The sequence below is a fragment of the Ochotona curzoniae genome, unplaced genomic scaffold (genome assembly GCF_017591425.1).
Source record: "Ochotona curzoniae isolate NIBS_2020 unplaced genomic scaffold, NIBS_Ocur_1.0 scaffold_1037, whole genome shotgun sequence".
NCBI lineage: Eukaryota > Metazoa > Chordata > Mammalia > Lagomorpha > Ochotonidae > Ochotona > Ochotona curzoniae.
Genome location: NW_024467083.1, coordinates 19,226,413 through 19,247,975, shown reverse-complemented (window position 1 = coordinate 19,247,975; position 21,563 = coordinate 19,226,413). Strand labels below are relative to the sequence as shown.

Genomic DNA, 21,563 nt, shown 5'->3' with positions numbered 1-21,563 from the left:
ATCTCCAAAAAGAGTCCTCAACAATTCACTTGGACATCAATGTATCAATTGCAAAAAAAGAAAGGCATCGGGGTCATTAATTTAAATCAATTAGTAACGTAACACAAGAAGTTGAAATCTTCAGACAATCTGTACTTGAACTCTGACTCCACACTTACAGGGTACATGACCTCTGGAAAATTATTTACCCTTTCTGGACATTTTATTAACATGCACATGATTTTCAGTTGTTACGAGTAAATGACCTAGCATCTTTTTATTTTTGTTTTGTTTTGTTTTTTTGTTTATTTTTCAAAGGCATACCCTAACTCGACTGAAGGGCTGCACCGCAGAATCAATATAAACACACAAAAAGTCCCATCAGCTTAATAACAATAAAAAAAAAAACTCAAAATAGAAAACTGAGGGGTCAGGAGGAGGCCCATGGGGCAGGGGGACAGGAAACTCCACTCCAGCCTCAACTCAGGGTATTGCTGTTGCTACGAGTGAGGTCCGGGGCAGTGATTGTCCTGTGGGAGCCATCGTTCATCACGAGGCTCAGGGACCCTTACTTCTTCTGGAGTGTGCTCAGCTTCTGCATGCCTCGGATCTTGTCCAGCAGGCCAGAGATGAAAGCATCCGTGGGTTTGTAACAAACAGCAACTCTTTAACCCTGGCGGGGGGGGGGGGGGGGGGGGGGTCCTCACTCTCCATGTCTGGGAGCTCATCCATTTCGATCTTCAGCTCAGGGATTTCCTCTTCCCAGAAGTCATAAAGGCACTTGAGCTGCTCTAGGATCCACTCCTCCAGGCTGAGCCCCAGGGCCTTATGGTCGTACTTGACCTTGACCTTTCCTTGGCTCCTCCCAGGGCCCTTGTTGTTTGCTCTGCCTGGGCCATAGTCCGCAACCCCAGGGAGGCTCTGGAAGTACGTGCTGGGCCTTGGGCTGCTGCTGCCAGGCCCCCGGAGCTGGAGCCGCCAAAACTGCGACCCAGTGGGGCCGCTGTCCGCCATGGCAGTGGCCAGGGCCACTTGCCAGCCCTGGGCCCCTCCCTGCACCACCACATCTGCATCCAGGTCTCCCGCCACTGGCTCCAGGTGAGAGCTTGTGGGCTTGGCTCCATGGCCGGGGCAGCTGCAGGTGCGCCCTAGGGCAGCTGCAGCATGCAGAGCTCCAGGTCTACCTAGTATTTTTTTTTTAATTTTTATTGCAAAGTCAGATGTACAGAGAGAAGGAGAGACAGAGAGGAAGATCTTCTGTCCTATGATTCACTCCCCAAGTGAGCACAACGGCCGATGCTATGCCGATCTGAAGCCAGGAGCCAGGAACCTCCTCCAGGTCTCCTACGCGGGTGCAGGGTCCCAAAGCTTTGGGCTGTCCTCGGCTGCCTTCCCAGGCCACAAGCAGGGAGCTGGATGGGAAGTGGGGCCACCGGGATTAGAACTGGCACTCATATGGGATCCTGGCACTTCCAAGGCGAGGACTTTAGCCACTAGGCCACCACACCTGGCCCTGACCTAGTATCAGTAAACAGTGTCTGGCACCATGAGATTATTAGAGCAATATCTGGTAGTGTCAGTAATTTAAGCCAAGAGAATGGATGAAATCACATAGAGAAATAGAAAGGTTTGAAAAAATTAAGGCCAGTGATTAAAATTTGAGCAACTCTCTCCATGGGAACTTATTTCTAATAATTTTTCTTCATATCAAAGTCTACCTTAAGAGTCTGCTTCCGGGACTGGATAGTTATTCAACAGGCTAATCTTTTACCTGCAAGGGCTGGCATCCTATACAGACCCGTTTGTATCCTGGCTGTTCCACTTCCCGTGCAGGTCTGTGATAATAACCTGGGGAATCTGCGGACGATGCCCCTAGTTCTTGCGAACCTACATCCACATGGGAGATCTGAGGAGGGGACTGAAACAGTGAAGTTTTTTTTTTGTTTTTTTTTTAAATCTTGCCTTCCCTTTGCAAATCTGCCTTTCTAAAAATACATACATATATACGTAAATAAATAAATAAATACTCTTAAACAGACAAACAGCAACAAAAAAGTCTGCTTCCCAGGAAACTCAAAACTGAGTTCTCAAAACAGAACTTCTTAATCGAGACTGGCGATGCATGAAATGAGAAACTAGACTGCCAAAACGTAAGACAGGAACAGCAAATGCCGAAACAGAACAGGGAGAAGGGGTAATGATTTGGAGCCCTTTGGTATTCACACACAAGGAGGCTGTCCCGCACTAAGACGGCATTAAGCGTCCCCACTCAGCTCCTTCTTTAGTGTGGGAGATATTTGACTAGGAAGATAAACAAAAGTCATAGATGTGGGATTTTGTACAGTTGGCAGTAAACGTTAACGAAGGGAGAGAACAAATTAGAAGTGTCTCTTCCTGCCATCGTATTCGGACATGACAGTCGTTAATTAGTATTAACGTATTAAAGAGATGGGGTAGTGAGTAACGCGTATTTTTTTAAGGACTCAGAAACCTTTAAATTAGCTACGTTGTGTCAGCAACCTAAAATTTGAAAAGCGTGAGCCAATTTACACTGAAACTGCCTATATCGTATAGAACTGAATCTTCAAAACCACTTCTTCATATCCATTTTCCAGGTAAGGTTTAAGTAGGATTTCACCCCTTCAACATACTGCAGCCAATTCTCGATGGTTTAACTGTAGGAATCTTCTCAAAAGGTTTTATCTATACATCCTTATAAAGTACGGAAAACAGCAAAATAAATGTTTACTCAAGGATTGTTGAGATAAAAGGAAGAAAGTGGCGAGGATTTGCATATCTTCAAGCAGCGATTTAGAATACACTGCCTCAGGCGTGTGGAGCTCCTGTCGTCACTGGCGCGTGACGCTCGCCGCTGGGAGCCTCAGGTCAGGTCCCGGGCACAAAGGCAGAGAATTTACTGCTGACCCCGGAAACATTTCATTTCGGTAGAAGTCCTGAGAACTTTCTTTCACGATTCGTTCCTTGATCCGGAAGGAGAAGGAACAAACCTCACCAGCAATTGGATCGCGTCACAAAGGGCGGAGCTGCGGCCAGCCAGTCCCTTCGCCAGCGGACGTGACGCCGCCGGAAGCCGCTCCGCCGAGCCAGTTCGGAGCTGGCGGCCGGGTGGGCGGGGCCGGCAGAGCTGGGCGCGCGCCGTGTGGGACGCGGCCTCGTCGGCCTCCCGGGGGGCGGCGCCGTTAGAGGACCCGCCTCTGGCGCCCGCCGCGGCCGGCTCGGGATCGCAGTCACGGCCCCCGGGGACCGCGGAGCTCCTTTTCGGCGCTCACGGCTCCACGTCGAACCCGCTGGGTTCCTCCTCGGCAACTTGAGCGCAACGTTCTCTCGCCGTGGTTCTCCTCCTTTCGAGAGCCGCCTCGGCCCTTACTCTCCCCTTTTTTCTTGGATGTGCGTGGTTCCCTAACTTCTCTTCTAAAATGAGCAATCATCTACAGAGGGTCGTCCTGAAACCCACAGAGGAGAATTCAGGCAACGCCTCGCACTGGTAAGTACCGGCTCCGAACCGCCCAGCCCCTTCCCGCACCCGAGCGGGGGTCTCTCCGCAGGAGGCGGACCCCGCCTGCTGGAGCCCCGGCTCTCGAGAGGAGCCCGAACCTCCAGGGTGCGCCACTCAGCCCGTCTCCCGGCACTTAGAGCCCCGAGAGCGCGCCCTTCTCACAGACGCGAAACCTGCTCCGAGGCTGACGCAGCTGCGGACTCTAAGCGTCTCAAGTTTCATAGGCCGATTGAGTAGATCTCCACGGAAGAGAAAAACCAACATGGCCGACGCTTTCCCCTCACCCCCCTCTTTTTTTTTTTTTTTTTTTTTTTTTTTTAATGACCAAAGCCTTCTGGAAGATTCTCCCACACAGGCAAAAAACATACCCAGGAATCGGCGCGCATTGTCAAGTTATAGCCCTGGAGGTACTGCATCTTCCAAGAAAATAATCACGTTTTTGATAGAGCTAGTGAGAAAAGACGTACAGTTGAAGAGAAGCATTCTAGGATAAAGGGATTGACTCTTTTAAGATTTCTAATAGCCTTCCGTGGAAGAGAGAAGAGTAAAAACATACGTTACTGTGTAAAGTTAGAACTGCCAAGGACTGCAGAGGAACTTGTGTTTTGCTATAAACACTTGCTTGATTCCAGTGTCAGGTAGAAAGACTACTTTTCTTGTAAATGTAGAAAACCGGTTATCAGTGCGTTGAGAGTTTTCCTAAAAGCTTGTATGATTCAAGGTGAAACACAATGTCAGCCAAAGCAGAATATTTTGTATTCTTCGTAGTTAGTGGATATTTTTGTACATGATGTTGAAAAAACGTTAGTAGTCCACAGAAGGAAAATGAATGGAATGTGGAAATTCTAGAAAACCGCTTCCGAGGGCCGATCCTGTTTTTATCAGATATTTGTAAGGGGAAAAAAATTTCGGTCTAAATAGTAGCATCTAGCGATATTGTAGGCATTCAAAGAAATGCATATATGTAATGCACTTGGTATAGAAAAGGATTATTTCATTGCTTGTGTAGACATTCTGAGTGTACAATTTTTGTTCCTTGTGAAGTTTAACCCAAGAGGACTTTATTTACCAGTAGAAGAAAACTTGTTTGTATGTTTAAAAAAAAGTAATTGACAATTCTTAAAAAGCAAGTGCAGTATTATAAAAGGAAATGAACATAAATAGCAACGTGCTGAAACATTATTGATGAATGGACAAGAACGCACCATTGACTATAATGAAAAAAAGCCAGATTTTGTGTTTGTTTGCGTTTGCATTCTGATGAAATTTTGGAGGAAGAAGCCAGGATAACTCGCTGTATGAAAATGTAGAAGTAGAATTTTTGTTTGAGAATTTAAAAAAATTTTTCTTACCTGCTTAGTATCTGAATAGTTGGTGACATGTGACTTAGTGTGGTTTACGGGCCATTAGTTTTCGAATTGTGTTGTTTTCCACCATCATAAATACGATGCTCTGTTATCAAAGGTATTTATGGGCACCTGGCCTCATTTAGCCAGTTGCTAGTCCTTCTGATTATTTGGGAATACTTCAAACGTGACTAATTGAATTATGTTTTGGTTGCATTCAGAAGTCCTTTGAAGTTCATTAACTCATTTGTTCATGTATTGTTTTCATGACCTTTAATTTGTTGATTCATGCATTGTTGTCTGTATCTTTAAGTTCCTGTGTTTCTTTAAGTCACTGAGGTTTTACGTATTTGGATTATACCTTTTTTTGGAAGGGTTCAACACTTTCATTGTTGATTGTATATTTGATCCTCTTTAGTTTTGTAGATAACAATCTGATGTCATCACCGTAATATAATTTAATTTGGTGAATAGAATGATTAATGTCAGCTCCTCTACTTATTGGAAGAGCTTTGTTTTCTTTTTTAAAAATTAGTTTTTGTGGTACTGCATAATTTATTTTTTTCATAATTGAAAGTGACTATGAGGTTTTCTAATTTTCCATAGATTTTGAATTTTTTTTCAATTGCTCCCTTTCTTAAAAATTGCTTTTGAAATATGATACTGAATGGTCATTATTTGAAGTATCTAATTTATGACGTTATAAAATGTGAAACTCAAATTTAATTTTCAACAGAACAAATAGAGGATATTTGTGATAGTTGCATTTCCTTTGTTAAGGCTTGAATACTTTCTGTGTACTTGATAAATTGTGTTAAACTTAGATATTTAATAATAAAGAAAGAATGGGATTTGTGATTTTCCAGTGAGAAATGTTGTCATGTTGGATGGCGTTAAGCTGCTGTGTGTTTTAGCATCTCATATTGGATTGCAGTTTGAGTCCCTTCTCTGATTCTAATTCTGCTTCCTGCTAACCATTCTGGGAAGGCGGCAGCAGGTAGACAGTCGGTCCTTTGCCATTCATGGGGAGACCAGGATGGAGTTTCTGGTTATTTGTTTTGGCCTGGCTTAGACTTAGTTGTTGAGGCCTTTTGGGGAGTGATCTAGTGGTTGGAAGGTCTGTGTCTCGTATTCTTTCTGTGGTATTCAAATAAGTAAATAAATATTTTAAAAGATAAAATCCTTGTAGTGGAGAGGGATGTTTTCATTTATGATAACATGCCACAAGATGTTCTGAGGGCTTGGAAGATGGGATTTATAGTAAAGGTTTTGGGAAGAGCTATGTTGAGAAATATGTTATCCAGGTAAAGATGAGTGAAGGATATATGTCAGGCAGAGGGAATTGGTAAATAAAGCATCAGTACAGTTTATTACTAGTTTGTGTTTATTACTTGCTTCTGTACTACAGACATGTTAGGTAAAATGCACTAAAGGATTTAGTTCACCTTGCTAAGACAATTAAGTTTCTTCTATTGGAGTTTGTTGAGAGGATTTTTATTTTGTCATTTATCTTATTGGTGGGTTTTGTTTGTTTTTGTTTTTTAAAATTTTAAAGGCAGAATTAATAGCAAGGGAGAAAAACAGAGAGAGATCTTTCATCTGCTGGTTCTCTCTCCAAATGGCCACAAAAAAAAAAAAAAAACAGGAGCAGGGCTTTCTGAAGTTGAGACCTTCTCTGGGTTCCCCACATAGGTGCAGGAGCACAAGCAATTGCACCATAATCCAGTGCTTTCCCAGGTGATTTAGCAAAGAGCTGGATGAGAAATGAAGCCAATGGGACTCAAACTGGCACTCACATAGGATGCAGGTAAAGACTTGACTTTCTGTACCACAGAATCAACCTCAAGAGGATTTTTAAGAAAAAGACTGACATGGTCAGTTGTATATTTTGAATAACTGATGGTACTGTGGATTTGTAGATGAGAAATACACTCAAGGTTTCTGCATCAGATGGCTTTTCAGAGATTGTGAGAGCCTGAAGTAGCAGATGTGGTGGTTGTATTCAAAGAAATATAGAAGGGAAAAGAGGTAGACCTTGCTAGTGAATGGGCAGAAAGAAAGGAGAATCAATTATGATGCCAGATTTCTGGGAGAGGAGGTGTTGGTAAATAAGTTGATACAAAGGACAAATCACATATTTGAATCTGAAACTTATGTGGGATGAAAGCTGGAATAGAGGCTTTGGAGGCATTAATTTAGAGGTATTTACAATAGAAGTCTTGATGATACATTCCACAGTAACAGTTATTAGGATGTACTGTAAGTGGTGGTTTTTTTTTCTTAAATCCCTTTTTAGCCCTTTGTTTTCAAAGCTAAAATGTGTATCCTCAGCATATGGCTTGGTTTGGTTAGGAAGTTGCTGTAAGTTTGGTGTGCATTTGTTTGTATGCAGTGTAAATTTTATTTGTACTTTTGTGGTTTTTAAGAGTGCAAGAGAGATGAGACAGATTTAGGCTAACTGAAGTCTCTTAACTTGTCCATTTGAATTATTTGAGCTCTGTTTTCATGAAGCTATCCTAAAATAAACACAAAAAGTGGGTAAGATTACTCAAGAGGAACTTATGAATAAATCATTTAATATTTCTAAGCCTTCGTTTTATCAGCGATAAAATGGAATTGGCAATATTCACCTTGTTGCACAGTTATTTAACATTCTAGTTGGTGAGGTAATGACAACTGTTATATAAGATTTATGTTGTTATATGTATTATGTACTTAAAATGTGTGTATAGAATGTTAAATCATAGGATTCTGTTAAAATCTTAAAATGGTATTATTTTTCTAGAAAGCTTGCAGTCTTTATGCTTTTCTCTTTTGAAATCTTAGATTGTGTTAATTTTTCTAGCATAGTTTCTCTGCTCAAGAATCAGTTGGTTTAAAGTAATGAGCATGCTCGTAATTCTTTTTATGTGACCAAACCAAAGCATAGGTTGCAGTATATGGTTTAGTTTTAGGCTGATAATAAACAGAATAGTTTTTTTAAAAAATAGAATCTTTGTAGACTTTTAATTAGTTATTTTCTAAAGTGGATCTGAAAAAAAATAGTATTTGATTAAGTATACATTTAATACCAACCACTATTATTAACATTTGTATCTCAGTTTAATTTTTAGAACTTTCTTTTTACTGCTAGGAAGCCATGGATAATTTTTATTATTATGTATAGAATTGAGTTGAATTAATATTATTGCTGTAATGTCCAGTCACTATATAAAATACAGAGGCTATAAATATGAACAGATTAGCTTACCATTAAGGAATTTGATTTCTGGTAGATTATGTGGATCTTTTGGCATGGGAGAAGCTATGTTTTCTTTCCTTTTCAAAAGAGAAATAAAGAGGGAAGAAAATGCAATGACTATATTTGCAAATTGTATAATATTTGCAAGGATTTTTTTGAAGAACAGAAATATAGAGGCTATCAAATGTTTGTTAAATATCAGAAGTCTGTAATTTGTTCAAATACCATGTGAATATAAACATAATCACTTCCACTTAAATAATTACAAAGACACGGATTCTCTTCCTTTGATCCTTTCAATGTGTAACGTTGATATTTCTGGAAAATGAAGTATACACATTTAAACAATAAGAAACATTGACATGGTTCACTTGAAATGGCAATAGGAAAGAATTATACATTGTTTTCTATATTAAGATTTTCGAAGGCCCACTCTTTTTTCTGTTGGAACAATTGCAAAATAAATGATACAGTTTTTCACTCTAAGAACTTTCACTTTACTAGAAAACTGCTTTTTAAAAGTTAATAGATCAAAGGCAATGAAGAAATCATTAAGTACAACTCCCAACAGTAGTTATACCAGTGGGATTGCTTTAGGGATTTCAAGTTGGAAGATATTAGTGTGAGTTTCAGTAAAAAGTGTTTTGTAGAGGAGATGAAATTGAGCATTATTTTATGTTGTTGAAGAGAAGAACTTAGAAAAAACTTTGAGTAAATTATGTATGTGTTATAATTCCAGAATAACAAAGGGAACTGAGCTAAATTGTAGATTAATTTCTTTCTTTTTTGTTTTTAATCCTTATTTGTTTGAATGGCAGAGAGGTCGTCTATCCACGTGTTCATTTTCCACAATGTCCACAGTAGCTGTGGCTGGGCCAAGTAGAAGCCATGAAATGGAAGTCAAACTTAGGGAGTCTTGCCTGGATGGCTGGGGGTTTTGCATGTATGTCAGGGCCAAGTTCTAAAGCCATCATCGTGTGCTGCCTGTTGTGGTACAGGTCAGAAGAAAGTGGAGTTGGAAGCAGAGCTGGAAGTTGAACCCAGGCATTGTGACATAGGATACAGGCATCCCAAGCGGTATCCCAATGCTTTACCAAACACCTAGCTACTGTAGATAATTTTCACTTCAAACTGCATTGGCAGTGATGAAAAATAACTTTTGGCAAGGAGGCAGCAGGATGAAAACCTTCTGGAGATACTTACTAGTGAATAGTAGCTACAATCAGAAACACTGTTTTATACATCAGATAAAATATAGGATGTGGATGATGAGTTGTAGATATAGGTGATAAAGGTTAAGCTACATGGTGAAAGTCATGGTTGTAAAAAGGATAGGTAAGATCTGTTGAAAAGAAATTTTATAGACTTGCTGATTTATTCAGTGTTTACTTTTTGTAAGTGCATGTAATACAAGGTGTTGTCATGAACCTAAAGTTGTTTTTAAAAAATAATAAGTTGGAGATGAGTAGATGGCATAAAACCCATATAACCCGGTGGGAATGTAGAATAGAGGGGGTAATTTTTATTAGAGATTAATTTATTGAGGTTAAAATGATAGTGTTAAAATGAAAGTGATTGGTAAGATATCAAATATGAAAATGAAGTTAGCATTAGAAGGTGCTGCAACCTATTAAATAAAAGGATAAATTATAATCATCATTATTGTGAAGAAGATAGCTGAGGATAACAGTTGAAGCCATGCTAATTTTATACTCCCTAAGGATAACTGTCTGAAAGGATGAAAAGTAGGTCATGAATTGTATTAGAGGGAATAATCATAGTCATAAAATGAATAAGAAAGAAGCATTAAGAAAGGCAAAAGATGGGGAAGGTGTCTGGTGTGGAGGTTAAGATGACCATATAGAAGTGCTTTGATTCAGTTTCTGGCTCTTAATTTCTACTAAATACATACTGTAGGTCATCAGGAGTGGGTCCTGGTCAGTGTGTGGGACACCTAAATACTAAATACAATGCTCCAGCCTCTGCTGTTGCATGCATTTGGGGAGAGAACAAGCATATTGAGGGTATGACTTGTTCATATTCTCACTCAATTTCTTTCTCTTTCTATCTCTCTGCGTGTCTGCCCTCCAGACAATAGTTTCTTGAAAGTCAAAGGCGTGAGATTGTACACAGTAGAGATTATGAAAGGGAAGTGGTTTTCAGGATGGAGGATCCATTAGTTAGCAGTGTCAGTTGTAGCAGAGAGCATGTGAAGAATGAAGACAAAATAGACTAAATTTGAGGATGTATTTGGTAATCTTTGAGAATGGAGTTTTAAGGGAAGAATAGGAAAAAAAAAATGAACTCAAAGGATGGTGGACATCAAGTCAGTTTTGTGGAATATCAGTTCTTAATTCTGATTTGTTGACATCATTTGCCAACTTCCTATTCCTGATTTTGGCACCTAGCTCAATGTTACATAACTTCAACGTTTATATAGATAATCTCTCTGTCACCTGGCCTTTCAGTATAAAGATCTTTTTCTCCATTGATCTTATTCTCTAGTTAGTCCACAGCCATCCACTTACCTAGTCTTAGTGAGGAGATGAAATTGATATATTTGTGAAAGTACTGATTCTCTAGCACAACACATGCTTTTTCAGTTTAATTTATTTGATACAAAGAGAATCAGAGAAGCAATGATGGACTCCCATTTATTGAAATCCACATGCCTGCAATGACCACAGTCTGGCTAGGACAAACCCAGAACAAGGAACTTGTTGGGACTCCTGTGTGGGTGGCAGGGACCCAACTGCTGAACTGTCACCTGTGCTTCCATCACAGGGTACCCATTATGGGGAGGCTGTAATTGAGATTGCATACAGGTGTGACAACTTGTGTCTTAAATGCTAGGCCAGAGGCTTAGACCACTGACTGTTCTGTAATTTCATCTGATCTTCCAGCCCAATGATTCATTTATTTTCTCTCTACTTTAGCCTTTTGTTCTTTTTTTTTTCTCCTACTTTAGACCCATGTTTCCTCATGTTGATAACTTTTACCAATACTTCAAATTGTTTTTTCCTCTTTGATTTTTGCTATGCCCTTCTGAAGCCATCTGATTCCTTCATGAACTCAGTGATAATACTTTGTTTTGCTATGCCTGGTGAGAGAAGGAAAGTTTCACAAAAATACATTGGTACCACTATAAATTCATAATGGAGCCCTGTCTCTGGTCCATCGGTACTACCTGGCAATGCTAATATTTTCTGAGATTACTTGTTCTATGTTAATGTTAAAATTAACAATATTAAAATCAACAGTTTTTATTTCCTCTAGTAGATGATGTTCTTTTTCATAAATAAAACCCACCAGAGCATAATTAGAATTTTCTGTCGTCAAAGCTATAGTCTTGCCTGGAAGCATATCTAACTTTTCTTCAATTCTAGTGAAAGAATTTCAGTTCCTTCACCTGTCTTCTGTGTTTTCATTTCCTGCATATTTTCTATTGATTGTGCTTCTTTTCTCATTTATTATTAATCTTTCTTTTCAACTGTCTCACCTAAACATTTACATACTCTCTGATTCACCTAACCTTAAAAAATGTTAGGCTGGCATGGTGGCATGGCCTGTGATGCGAGGATAATGTATGGGCTCCAGTTCATGACGTGGCAAATGCACTTCTGCTCCCTGCTGGTGGCCTGAAAAAGCAACAGAAGATTTCCCAAGGCCTTGGGCCCTTGCATCTGCATGGGAGATCCATAGAAAATTCCAAACTCCCAGTTTGGGACCATTCCAGCTCTGACTATGATGGCCATTTGGGGAGAAAACCAGCAAATGAAAGAGCTTCCTCTCTAATTCTTAAAGTAAAAATTAATGCTTTGGCCTGGCATGATAGCCTAGTGGCTAAATCCTCACCTTGCATGTGCTGAAATCCCTTATGGGCACCATTTCATGTCCTGGATGCTCCACTTCTCATCCAGCTCCCTGCTTGTGACCTGGGAAAGCAGTCAGAGAGGGCCCCAATTCCTTGGAACCCTGCCACCCTCATGGGAGACCCTGAAGATCCTGGCTACTGGGTTCAGATTGGCTCAGCTCTAGCCAATGAAGCCACTTGGGGAGTGAAATAGTAGATGGAATATCTTTCAGCCTGTTTCCCCTTCTCTCTATAAATCTGACTTTCCAATAAATAAATCTTTAAAAATAATAAATACATATTTTTAAAATAATGGGATTAGAAAGAAAAGACCCTTCTTTGACTTTTTTTTCTAGCTACCTATCATTCTTTCTCTTCCTCTTTAATTCTCATCCCACTTGGGCTCTCTGAAACTTTTAACAAAATTATCCATTTTTCACCCAGCTCTTTTTTCTTTTGTCTATTATTGCATCAAAAGCAATGGTTTTCTTTCTACTTCTATGATGAAAATGGGAAGCTACCAAAATGTTTTAAACAGAGAAAGATGATTTTTACTTTGCTGAATGAACTTGAAAGGGAAAGGATGTTAAAGAAGGCACATTAGTTCTGAAGCTATTACATTGTTTAAAGCAAGAGATGATACGAATTAGAATGGTGATAATTGACTTAGAAAGATTTGAACAGCTCAAGAGAAATTTGATAGGTAATATTAATGTTATTGTGATTTTTTTTTTTGATGGGCTAGATATAGGGCACAAGAAAGCAAGTTTTACCTGTTCTAGTTTAGACACCTAGGATAGGTGAGATGTCATTTCCAAAGGGGTTGGCGGACATTGGAGGAGGAGGAATTGGGATGTTAGCCTGGGAAGATATATTCTGGCACATGGTTGAATACTAGAAATCTTTGATTCTGAATGAAAACATCAGAGGGGAAATTGAATAAACAAATCTGAATCTCAAAGAAGTTGTAGATAGAAGTATTGCAATCATTCATTTGCAAGTGACAATTCAACTAAAGTCATACATGTTAAAGAAATCATTTAGGGAGCAGCATGTTAATACGAGTTCTGTCTAAGCTTTGGGAGTTAACATTTGAAAGCTGGTTCAGATGTGGTAAATTGGTAAAGAAGAATGAGGCTGTTATATATAGAAATCCTTGGGAATAAAATTAGACATTGCAGATTGCTATATGAAGAGCCAGCAAACATTATCTATATAAGTCCAAAAAACAAAAATTTTAGGCTTTATGATCTGTATGATCTCTCTGCAGCTATTCCACTCTAGCATTGTGGCATTAAAAAAAGCCATGTAGAAAAACTATTTGCTAACAAAACTTTATAAATACTGAAAATTGGATTTCCTGAAATTATTATTTTAATTTTTCAACTGTTTTAAGTTTAAAACCATTCTTAGCTTATTTTCTGTGCCAAGATAAAGAGTGTGACTCTGTTACTGAATTTTTTTTTTTAAAGATTTATTTTTATTATTTTTTCATTGGAAAGGCAGATATACAGAGAGGAGAGACAGAGAGAAAGATCTTCCGTCCGATGATTCACTCCCCAAGTGAGCGCAATGGCCAATGCTAAGCTGGTCCGAAGCCAGGAGCCTCTTCCGGGTCTCCCACGTGGGTGCAGGGTCCAAAAGCTTTGGGCTGTCCTGGACTGCTTTCCCGGGCCACAGGCAGGGAGCTGGATGGGAAGCGGGGCTGCTGGGATAGAACTGGCGCCCATATGAGATCCCTGGCGTGCTAGGCGAGGACCTTAACCACTGTGCCACCGCGCCAGGCCCTGTTACTGAATTTTTTAAACTCATTCAGCCTTGTTACCAAATAATGGCTATATTATTAAAAAAAAAAAAAAGATTTTCTATGGCCAGTGCCATGGCCCCAACTCCTTGGAACCCTGTGCCCATGTCCATATGGGAAATTCCTGGCTTTGGACCACCCCAGCTCTCACCATTGATGTCCAGTCTTCTCCGATTTTATTGAAAAGTGTTGAGGTAAAAATGCCATCTATAAATATGTAGATGATAATAAGCTCATGTGAGTAATTGCTGTACCAAACTTTAGATGTGCCGAAACATTAATCAAAGAAGAAAATGATTCTTTCATGAATAACTCAGTTAAGTCTATAATAAATTTAAAAAAAAGGCAAAGTCTTAAGTGTCACTGTAAGATAGCTTTAAAAAAAAAAGGAAAAAAAAAAGCTTGACAGTAAAACTTGTAAATTTTTGTCAGGAAAGAATGGGTTTGGAGTAAAAAAGAGTGAAACAATGACTTTAGTACATGTATTACGAGAATCCTGATTAAAGGAAGAGGACAAGGGAACATGAGAATATTTGTAGTTTAAAGCGAGTCTATTCTAGTAACGTTTTGCACAAGATTAAAACCTTATCTGTCTATAAATTTTAGAAATATATAGTATTATTTACTTTTATTTTTAAGTTGACATACACAAGCATTAAGGAAGTACATTGTGATGTTTCACATATGCATTATGTAATGATACTTAGAGCAATTAACAAATCTAACACCTCAAACATTTGTCTTTTTTTTTTTTGGTCAAAGCATTAAAAATTCTCTCCTGGCTATTCTGAATTATGCAAAACATGTTAACTGTGATGATTACTTGCTATGCAGTAGAACACCAAACCTTGTTCTCCTAGATAAATGTTCTTAATTATTACCCAATGATGTAAGAATGTCTAAATCAAAGCAAACTATACCTGTGTCTTTTATTTTGTCTACAACTTTAAAATTTTTGTTTCACTTGGCAAACTTAAAATGGAGAATATATACTTCTATAATTTTATATTTTAAAACATTTGCAAGTACCTGTTTTTAAATAAAATGTATATACCATGTGGTATGTTGTATTTATTTACCCATAATCTTCTTTTAAGTGTTTCAGGCTGCGTGTACCAAGTAGTTCAGACGATTGGCTTGGATGGAAAAAATCTTCTGCAATTGCTTCCAATTCCTAATTCTTCTGGAAATACTGTACCACTAGTTCAATCTTCAGTCATGTCTGATGCTTTAAAAGGGAACACAGGAAACCCAGTTCAAGTTACTTTTCAGACCCAGATTTCCAGCTCTTCCAAAAGTACATCAGTTCCATTGTCCATTTTCCAGCCAGCCAGTTCTTCAAACTATCTTCTTCCAAGAACAGTAGACACGGCAGAAAAAGGTAGAGTTGGTAATGTGGGAACTGAAAATTTTACTACTTCAGCCTCTACTGTTAAGAGTCGTGCTGTAAAAATGGATGGACTCAACATGCAAACCTTTGCTGTTCCTCCTTCCTCAACCCAAAATGATTCATCTTACGTTGTAGTCAATAGTCAGAGTCTTCCAATGAAACCTTCAGTTTTGCCTTCTGGGCATCATTTACAGATTCCAGCCCATGCTGAAGTGAAATCTGTACCAGCATCATCATTGCCTCCTTCAGTTCAGCAAAAGATACTTGGAACTGCGACCGCAAGTACCTCAGGAGCAGTGGAGACCTCCCAAATGCCAACTGTTATCTACGTGTCTCCTGTCAATACAGTGAAGAATGTAGTTACCAAAAATTTCCAGAATATTTACCCAAAACCTGTTAAAGAAATAGCAAAGCCAGCAATGCTAAATACTACACCAATTCCAACAACTGTTACAACAGAGACACAGTTAAAAAGTGGTCAGCTTTCTCAACCTGCTCCAGTGAAATTCATTTTTCAAGAAAATATACAGCCTTCTACTTCAGCTCTTATTCCTGTTAAATCTTCAAATAATGTGGCTTCAAAGATTTTAAAAACTTTTGTAGATAGGAAAAATTTGTGTGATACCATAAATTTGCCACCATTGAAAGTCACCAATTCTAGTGCACCACAGTCCATAAGTGTGCCTATTAAAGATAATGCTTTGGTCATGTTTAATGGGAAGGTGTATCTGTTGGCTAAAAAGGGTGCAGATGTTCTGCTATCACAAAGTGACCAACAGAATTCTGTTTCTACTGATACTCCACTAAGAAAAGATGCATCACAGTTAGTGAATTCAAGTACAGTCACAGAAATATCCAGAGAGGTTGTAAATATCGTTTTGGCTAAAAGTAAATCTTGCCAGATGGAGACAAAATCACTTTCAAATAGCAACCTTGCTCCTATGGTCAATATAATGGCAGAGAAGAATAAAAATGTGGAGAAACCATCTCTATCTACCACAGAGTCATGTAGTATGAATCAATCCAATAACTACCTTAATCAGAGTAAGACTGTATTTACAGAGCCAGTCTTTGCACATGGATTTAGTACAGGACAAAATGCCCCCAGAAAAGAAAATACCATCCAGAGCATAGAGAAAATAAGTTCCTCTGTTGATGCAACAAGTGTTACTTCACAACAGTGTGTTTTCAGAGACCAAGAACTAAAGGTAATATTCCCATGTCAGGATATTCTTTTCCTATATCTCTGTAGAAAATATTTGTTTCTTAATTCTTAGGATTATCTATGATGCTTCTGCTGCTGCTCATCTTTTTGCACATGTACTTAAGTCTTAAGTCAAAGCTTTTTTTTTTATCAGAGTAAATATTTGGGAAGAAACAGTTGGGAGAATCCAAGCGTATCTTTCTGTTGAATCATTTGGCATGCCAAATCTTGTAAACAAACAAACAAAATCACAGCAACAGTTTTAGAAGAGTTGGGAAAAGGGTAATGTGAACACTAACTTTACTGAAAATTTTGCATTTAAAAGTCCACTTTTAGGAGGATATGAATATGCATATAGAGGAGTTTTTTTTGCGTGTGGTGATGGTAAGGAAGTACTTCATAAACTTCTTAGATGTACTGAAAGGGTGAAACATGACTACTTAGTACCTGGCAGACATCTGTTGAAATAGGGTTTTATCAGAATTTGGGACTGGTGTAGTGTTTTTTTGTTTTTTTTGTTTGTTTGTTTTTTTCTTTCTTTCTTTAGTCCTTTCTGACTCCTCATCCAATTACCCAGTATACCCATATAATTTCATTTCTGTTCTGATGTGATTCATGTGTTAATGAAATATTTGTGCCCAACATTTCTCCAGTTAATAGAATTCATTGAAATATAGAGATGTGAGATTGTAAATCTGATCATTAGATACTATATTGATAAAAAGTAGGAGATATTTCTAGGAAACTACAGTTTCTTTTGTTTCAGTTGTGTGAGAATTAACTACTTGAAACCTTTCTAGTCCAACAAACTAAATATGTAGTTTTAAGGAAATATTTTAAGTTTGTATTCTCGTTAAGTCTAGTTTTGCTAGTGTTTCAGAATAACACAAGATACCAACAATTTAGAATTTTAAAGCGTGATGTATTCTCATGTTAGATAATCACTTAGTTGCTAACCTGATAAAAATGACTTGAGTAATTAACAGTTTTGTTTTTATTTTCTTTTGCTAATTCCAGATCCAGAATGAGATGGCATCGATATTAGAAAAGGATACTCAAGAAAGAAATGAAAGGAAGGATTCTCAAGGAAGAAGTAATAAGGCATCATATCTGAAGAGTGATGCTAAATTTAGAAAGATATTTGGTATCACCAAAGATTTAAGAGTATGTCTCACTCCAGTTGATGATTATTTGGATTCTGGAGAAAGTTCTGTTTCCTTTAGCAGTTCAGTGAACAGTAGTACTTTAAAGGAGACAGGCCTTATGGTGAAAGAAGAAGAAAGAAATCAGGTAATAAAATTTAAGTTGTTTTGGGGATGTACTACAAATACATGTATATATTAATTTTTGTTTTTTATGAATACAAAAGAATGTGTATTAAAAAGAACTAAGAACCACATGCATGCATGTAAAATATATCTCCACATTTTTATTTATCTACTTTTTCTGTTGTAATCCTATTAGAAAATAGCTACGCTTTATTTATTATTGTACCTTGAAGGCTTTAAAGGAAATAGTACAAATATAGTATAACGTATAAACTTGATGTTGCTGATTTCAGTTTTACTGTTAATACAAACATTTTAGACAGCTCTTAATGGTCAAGAATGCTGGAAAGAAATGTCCTTATAACTTTACTGTCATTCTACTCATGAATATATCATTACTATTAAATACTCTGAACCTCAGAGCAACCTGTCTAAACTTTTCCCAGGGAAAATCTTCCATATGTACCCACTGTGCAAATGAAAAAAGAAAAATCAGTGGTGTTTTTTTGGGTGTTTTCCCTAATGATATTGTACTCTGGTGGTAGGTAAGAATGGCTTCTAATCTTGACGTGAGCAGAAAAATGTAAATGAAGGTATTCATTCTGATGCTATACCAAACATTTCTTTTTTACAATATATGTTACTGAATTGACTTTCACTTCTGAGTATTTTTATCTGCAAACTATTCAATCTGAGGTTATCATATATTAATAGCATCTTTTTTCTTTCTTTTGGAATCTTACTCAACATAACAGAATTTTGATAAGAAAAGAAAATTGAAAACCCCTAAGAAGATGGATTATACAAAGAGAAGAAAAACTAAGAACTCTGTAAACACAGCCATAAATGGGGGAGCTAATGCCACCAGTTCCCAATTTCTCAGCCCTGTTTTACCTACTTCAGATGTGTTGGAGCGTGACATTGTCACAAGTCACAGCAAAACTAGAGAAGACAAAAGAGCTGAGACAGAGCATTGCACCAGTGAGAAACAGGAGGAGCAAGTTGTGTTGAGTTCTAATGTAGTTTTTGAGCAAGGTCATTCCTTTAGTAAAAATTACACTGAAGATATGTTCCCAACAACACCACCAGAATTAGAAGAAACCATTCGAGAAGAAAAAATAAGAAGACTTAAGCAGGTATTGAGAGAGAAAGAAGCAGCTCTTGAGGAAATGCGTAAGAAGATGCACCAAAAATAAAGTGTCCTATACTTAAAGACTTCTGTGAAATACCTGTTTTTTTTTTTATGTTATTGTTTAAAATACAATAGTCCCTCCTTATTCACAGGGAATATGTTCCAAGGCCCCCAGTGGGTGCCTGAAACTGCATATAGTATTGAACCCTGTATACCAGCACTGTGATCCCAGCACTGTCAGTCTGATAGCTGAGGTGGCTGCTGCGTGACTAGTAGGTGAATACTATATACAGTGTTGGTATGCTGGACTAGGGGATAATTTTTCATCACAGTAAGTAAAGCATGAAATTTATACTTGTGAATTGCTTGCTTTTGTTTAATATTTTTGGACCATAAATGACCAAGGGTAGCTTAAGCTGCAGAAGCCGCAGTTGAGGAGGGACTACTGTTATTTTGTATGCATTCCAAAAGTGTGTCCGAATATGAGATTTGTTCATCTGATTATAACTTTGTATTTAAGGAATATAGAAAAGGTTGTTTTGTGTATAATCTACGTGGGGTATCTGAACCTTTGTCTTAGATACCTTTTTCTGGAAGGAAAAGTTTTATATTTTTGTATTTTAACTTGGATTTCCCCAAGTTTAAATATGTGTGCAAGTTTTGTTGTATATTTTGCTAAATTGCTCAGGTATTACTTCAACAATAAATAGCGAAATTTTACAACCCAAAAGAGAAAATTGACTCTAAACTCTCCTTGGTTTTGAACATGTACTTTTTCTATTTCTTTACCCATTATTTTTCTTCTGTTTCATGAAAGAAAATGTATTACAGAAGCATTATTTAAATATTTGCATGTTTCTCAATAGTGATAAGTATTTATTTTGTTAACTTTAAGAATAATTTTACGTAATTAGTCTATTATGTAATTGGAATTCATGCTGTTTGATATATTGTTTTCTTAAAGTGATCCTAACTAATAGTAGCTGCTACTACTATTGCTGTTTAGATGTAAGTACACACTTTAGTATGAAAAAAAGAATCTGAACAGTGTTTACATTTAATACCTTTTCAATTGTAAAGTGTACAATTGAGGCAGACATTTTTCTGTCTGATTATTTGATTTGGGAAACTTTGAAACTGGTATGGGATTATTAGGATAAAAAATGAAGAGAAGGAAAAGATAAACAAGTAGTTAACATCTCTGGAGAGGTTTTCTGTTGTTTTTTAAACCAAAATCTGGGTATTGCAAGAAGAACAAAGAATAATAATTCAAAAATACTGAAAGGGAGATTTTGAAATAGATACAAATAATTAGTTTCTGGACTGGGTTTTTTTTTATAACACTTATTCAGATATAATTCAGTATACAATAAATTGCACCTTTTGCAATGATATGCAACATGAACACTTAATGAACATACACTTCAGAACACTTCAGAACATACTCAACAATCCCAAAACAAGCTCCATACTTTTTAACAATTATTTCCTGTTCTACAATCTCCACCCTGGAATATTTTTAACATATTTTTCTGTCAGATTGCCTGTTGTTACGATTTTATATATGTGAAGCCATAAAATATTACTTCATTGTGATTGACTTAACTTTTTGGTGGATGTTTTCAAAGTTTGTGTCATTATCTACCACTGAGTAAGATTTCATTGTATGGATATATAAATGTCTGTATCCATGAAGGATTGGTTCCAGAGCCCCAGAGGATACCAAAATCTATAGATGTTTAGATCCAAAATATAAAATATCATAGTGTTTGTATATAACCAATACACATTATCCTGTGTATGTTGACTCATTCCCAATATACCTGATATAATACAAATGTTATGTAGTTGTTTACTGTGTTGGCAGCAGTGGGAAAAGCCTACATGTTCAGTTTAATACGGTTGTTTATTATTATTATTTTCTGTCTAATTAGTAGAAGCTATAGTGCAGAATCCACAAATATGGAGGGCTGAATTACCACACATTGCTTATTCATTCATCTTTAGGGACATTTGAGTGGCTGACACTTTGGGCTCATAGACAGGAGTTTTCTTGTATTAGGGCTTAGTAAATGTACACCAACCCCCTTCTGGGGCTTTTAACGCTTTAAGGCCTCCAGCTGTGTCTTTTGGTAAACTGTGATGGGTGTTATTCCATAAGACCAAGTGCAGAAAGTCCACCTTGGACCACCTCAATGTATTTGTTGAGATCCTGCTACCTATGCAGAAAAAGTGCGTGGTGGATCTTGTGGCCCTTATGCTTTGGGCTTCTGGGACTAACACTATGTCATGGTTAATTATGCTTGTGGTGTTAGCATCCCATTTGAGCAGCATTTTGTATCCTGGCTGCTTCACTTCTGATCCAGCTCATTACTAATGTGCCTGGGAAAGCAGTTGGAAGCTGGCCCAAGTCCCAAACCTGCAGTCGCAATGGGAGGGCTGAAAAAAGCTCCAAGTTTCAGACCAGCCCATCTTCAGCCGTTGCAGCTGTTTGGGGAGTAAAACAGCAGATAGAAGATCTCTGTCACCTCTTTCTGTAAATACTTCTAAAATAATTGGGGTTTTATTGGTGGTGATGGTGTTCGTGTGTGTGTGTGTGTGTGTGTGTGTGTGTGTGTGTGTGTTTAATTGTCTGAAGCTTGCTAGAAAGTTTGCTACCTGGAGTACCTGACTCAAGAGGTTGGCTGAAAGTACCAGGCTGTGACATCCAAGTTGGAAGAAAAGAAGGAAAGGGGCCAAAGTTAATTGCTGGAAAAACTGCGTGAGGCTGCAGAAATAGGCTGAAAAGAAGGTGAAGAAAACTAGAAAGTTTCCTGAGGTTCTCAAGAT

The 21,563-nt window shown here is 37.8% G+C and overlaps 1 protein-coding gene and 1 pseudogene across 2 annotated transcripts; one reads left to right on the top strand and one right to left on the bottom strand.

The window, feature by feature from the left end:
* Positions 1–544: 544 nt before the first annotated feature.
* On the bottom strand, positions 545–2,235 carry LOC121168723 (annotated as a pseudogene).
* A 965-nt stretch (positions 2,236–3,200) lies between these two features.
* LRIF1 (ligand dependent nuclear receptor interacting factor 1) lies at positions 3,201–19,762 on the top strand. 2 transcript variants are annotated; one of them, XM_040998460.1, is made up of 4 exons: positions 3,201–3,484; positions 14,838–16,338; positions 17,352–17,624; positions 18,358–19,762. In XM_040998460.1, the coding sequence occupies exons 1-4, from the start codon at positions 3,417–3,419 to the stop codon at positions 18,796–18,798; spliced, it is 2,283 nt and encodes a 760-aa protein (XP_040854394.1). In that variant the 5' UTR covers positions 3,201–3,416; the 3' UTR covers positions 18,799–19,762. The 2 variants fall into 2 exon arrangements, with proteins under 2 accessions (XP_040854394.1, XP_040854395.1); XM_040998461.1 differs by lacking the exon at positions 14,838–16,338 and having other exon boundaries at positions 3,204–3,484.
* The last annotated feature ends 1,801 nt before the right edge of the window (positions 19,763–21,563 follow it).

Coding starts and splice junctions, on each gene's coding strand:
- LRIF1 (XM_040998460.1), top strand. CDS start 3,417: ATGAGCAATCATCTACAGAGGGTCGTCCTGAAACCCACAGAGGAGAAT. Junction 3,485..14,837: donor TCAGGCAACGCCTCGCACTG/GTAAGTACCGGC, acceptor TCTTCTTTTAAG/TGTTTCAGGCTGCGTGTACC. Junction 16,339..17,351: donor TCAGAGACCAAGAACTAAAG/GTAATATTCCCA, acceptor TGCTAATTCCAG/ATCCAGAATGAGATGGCATC.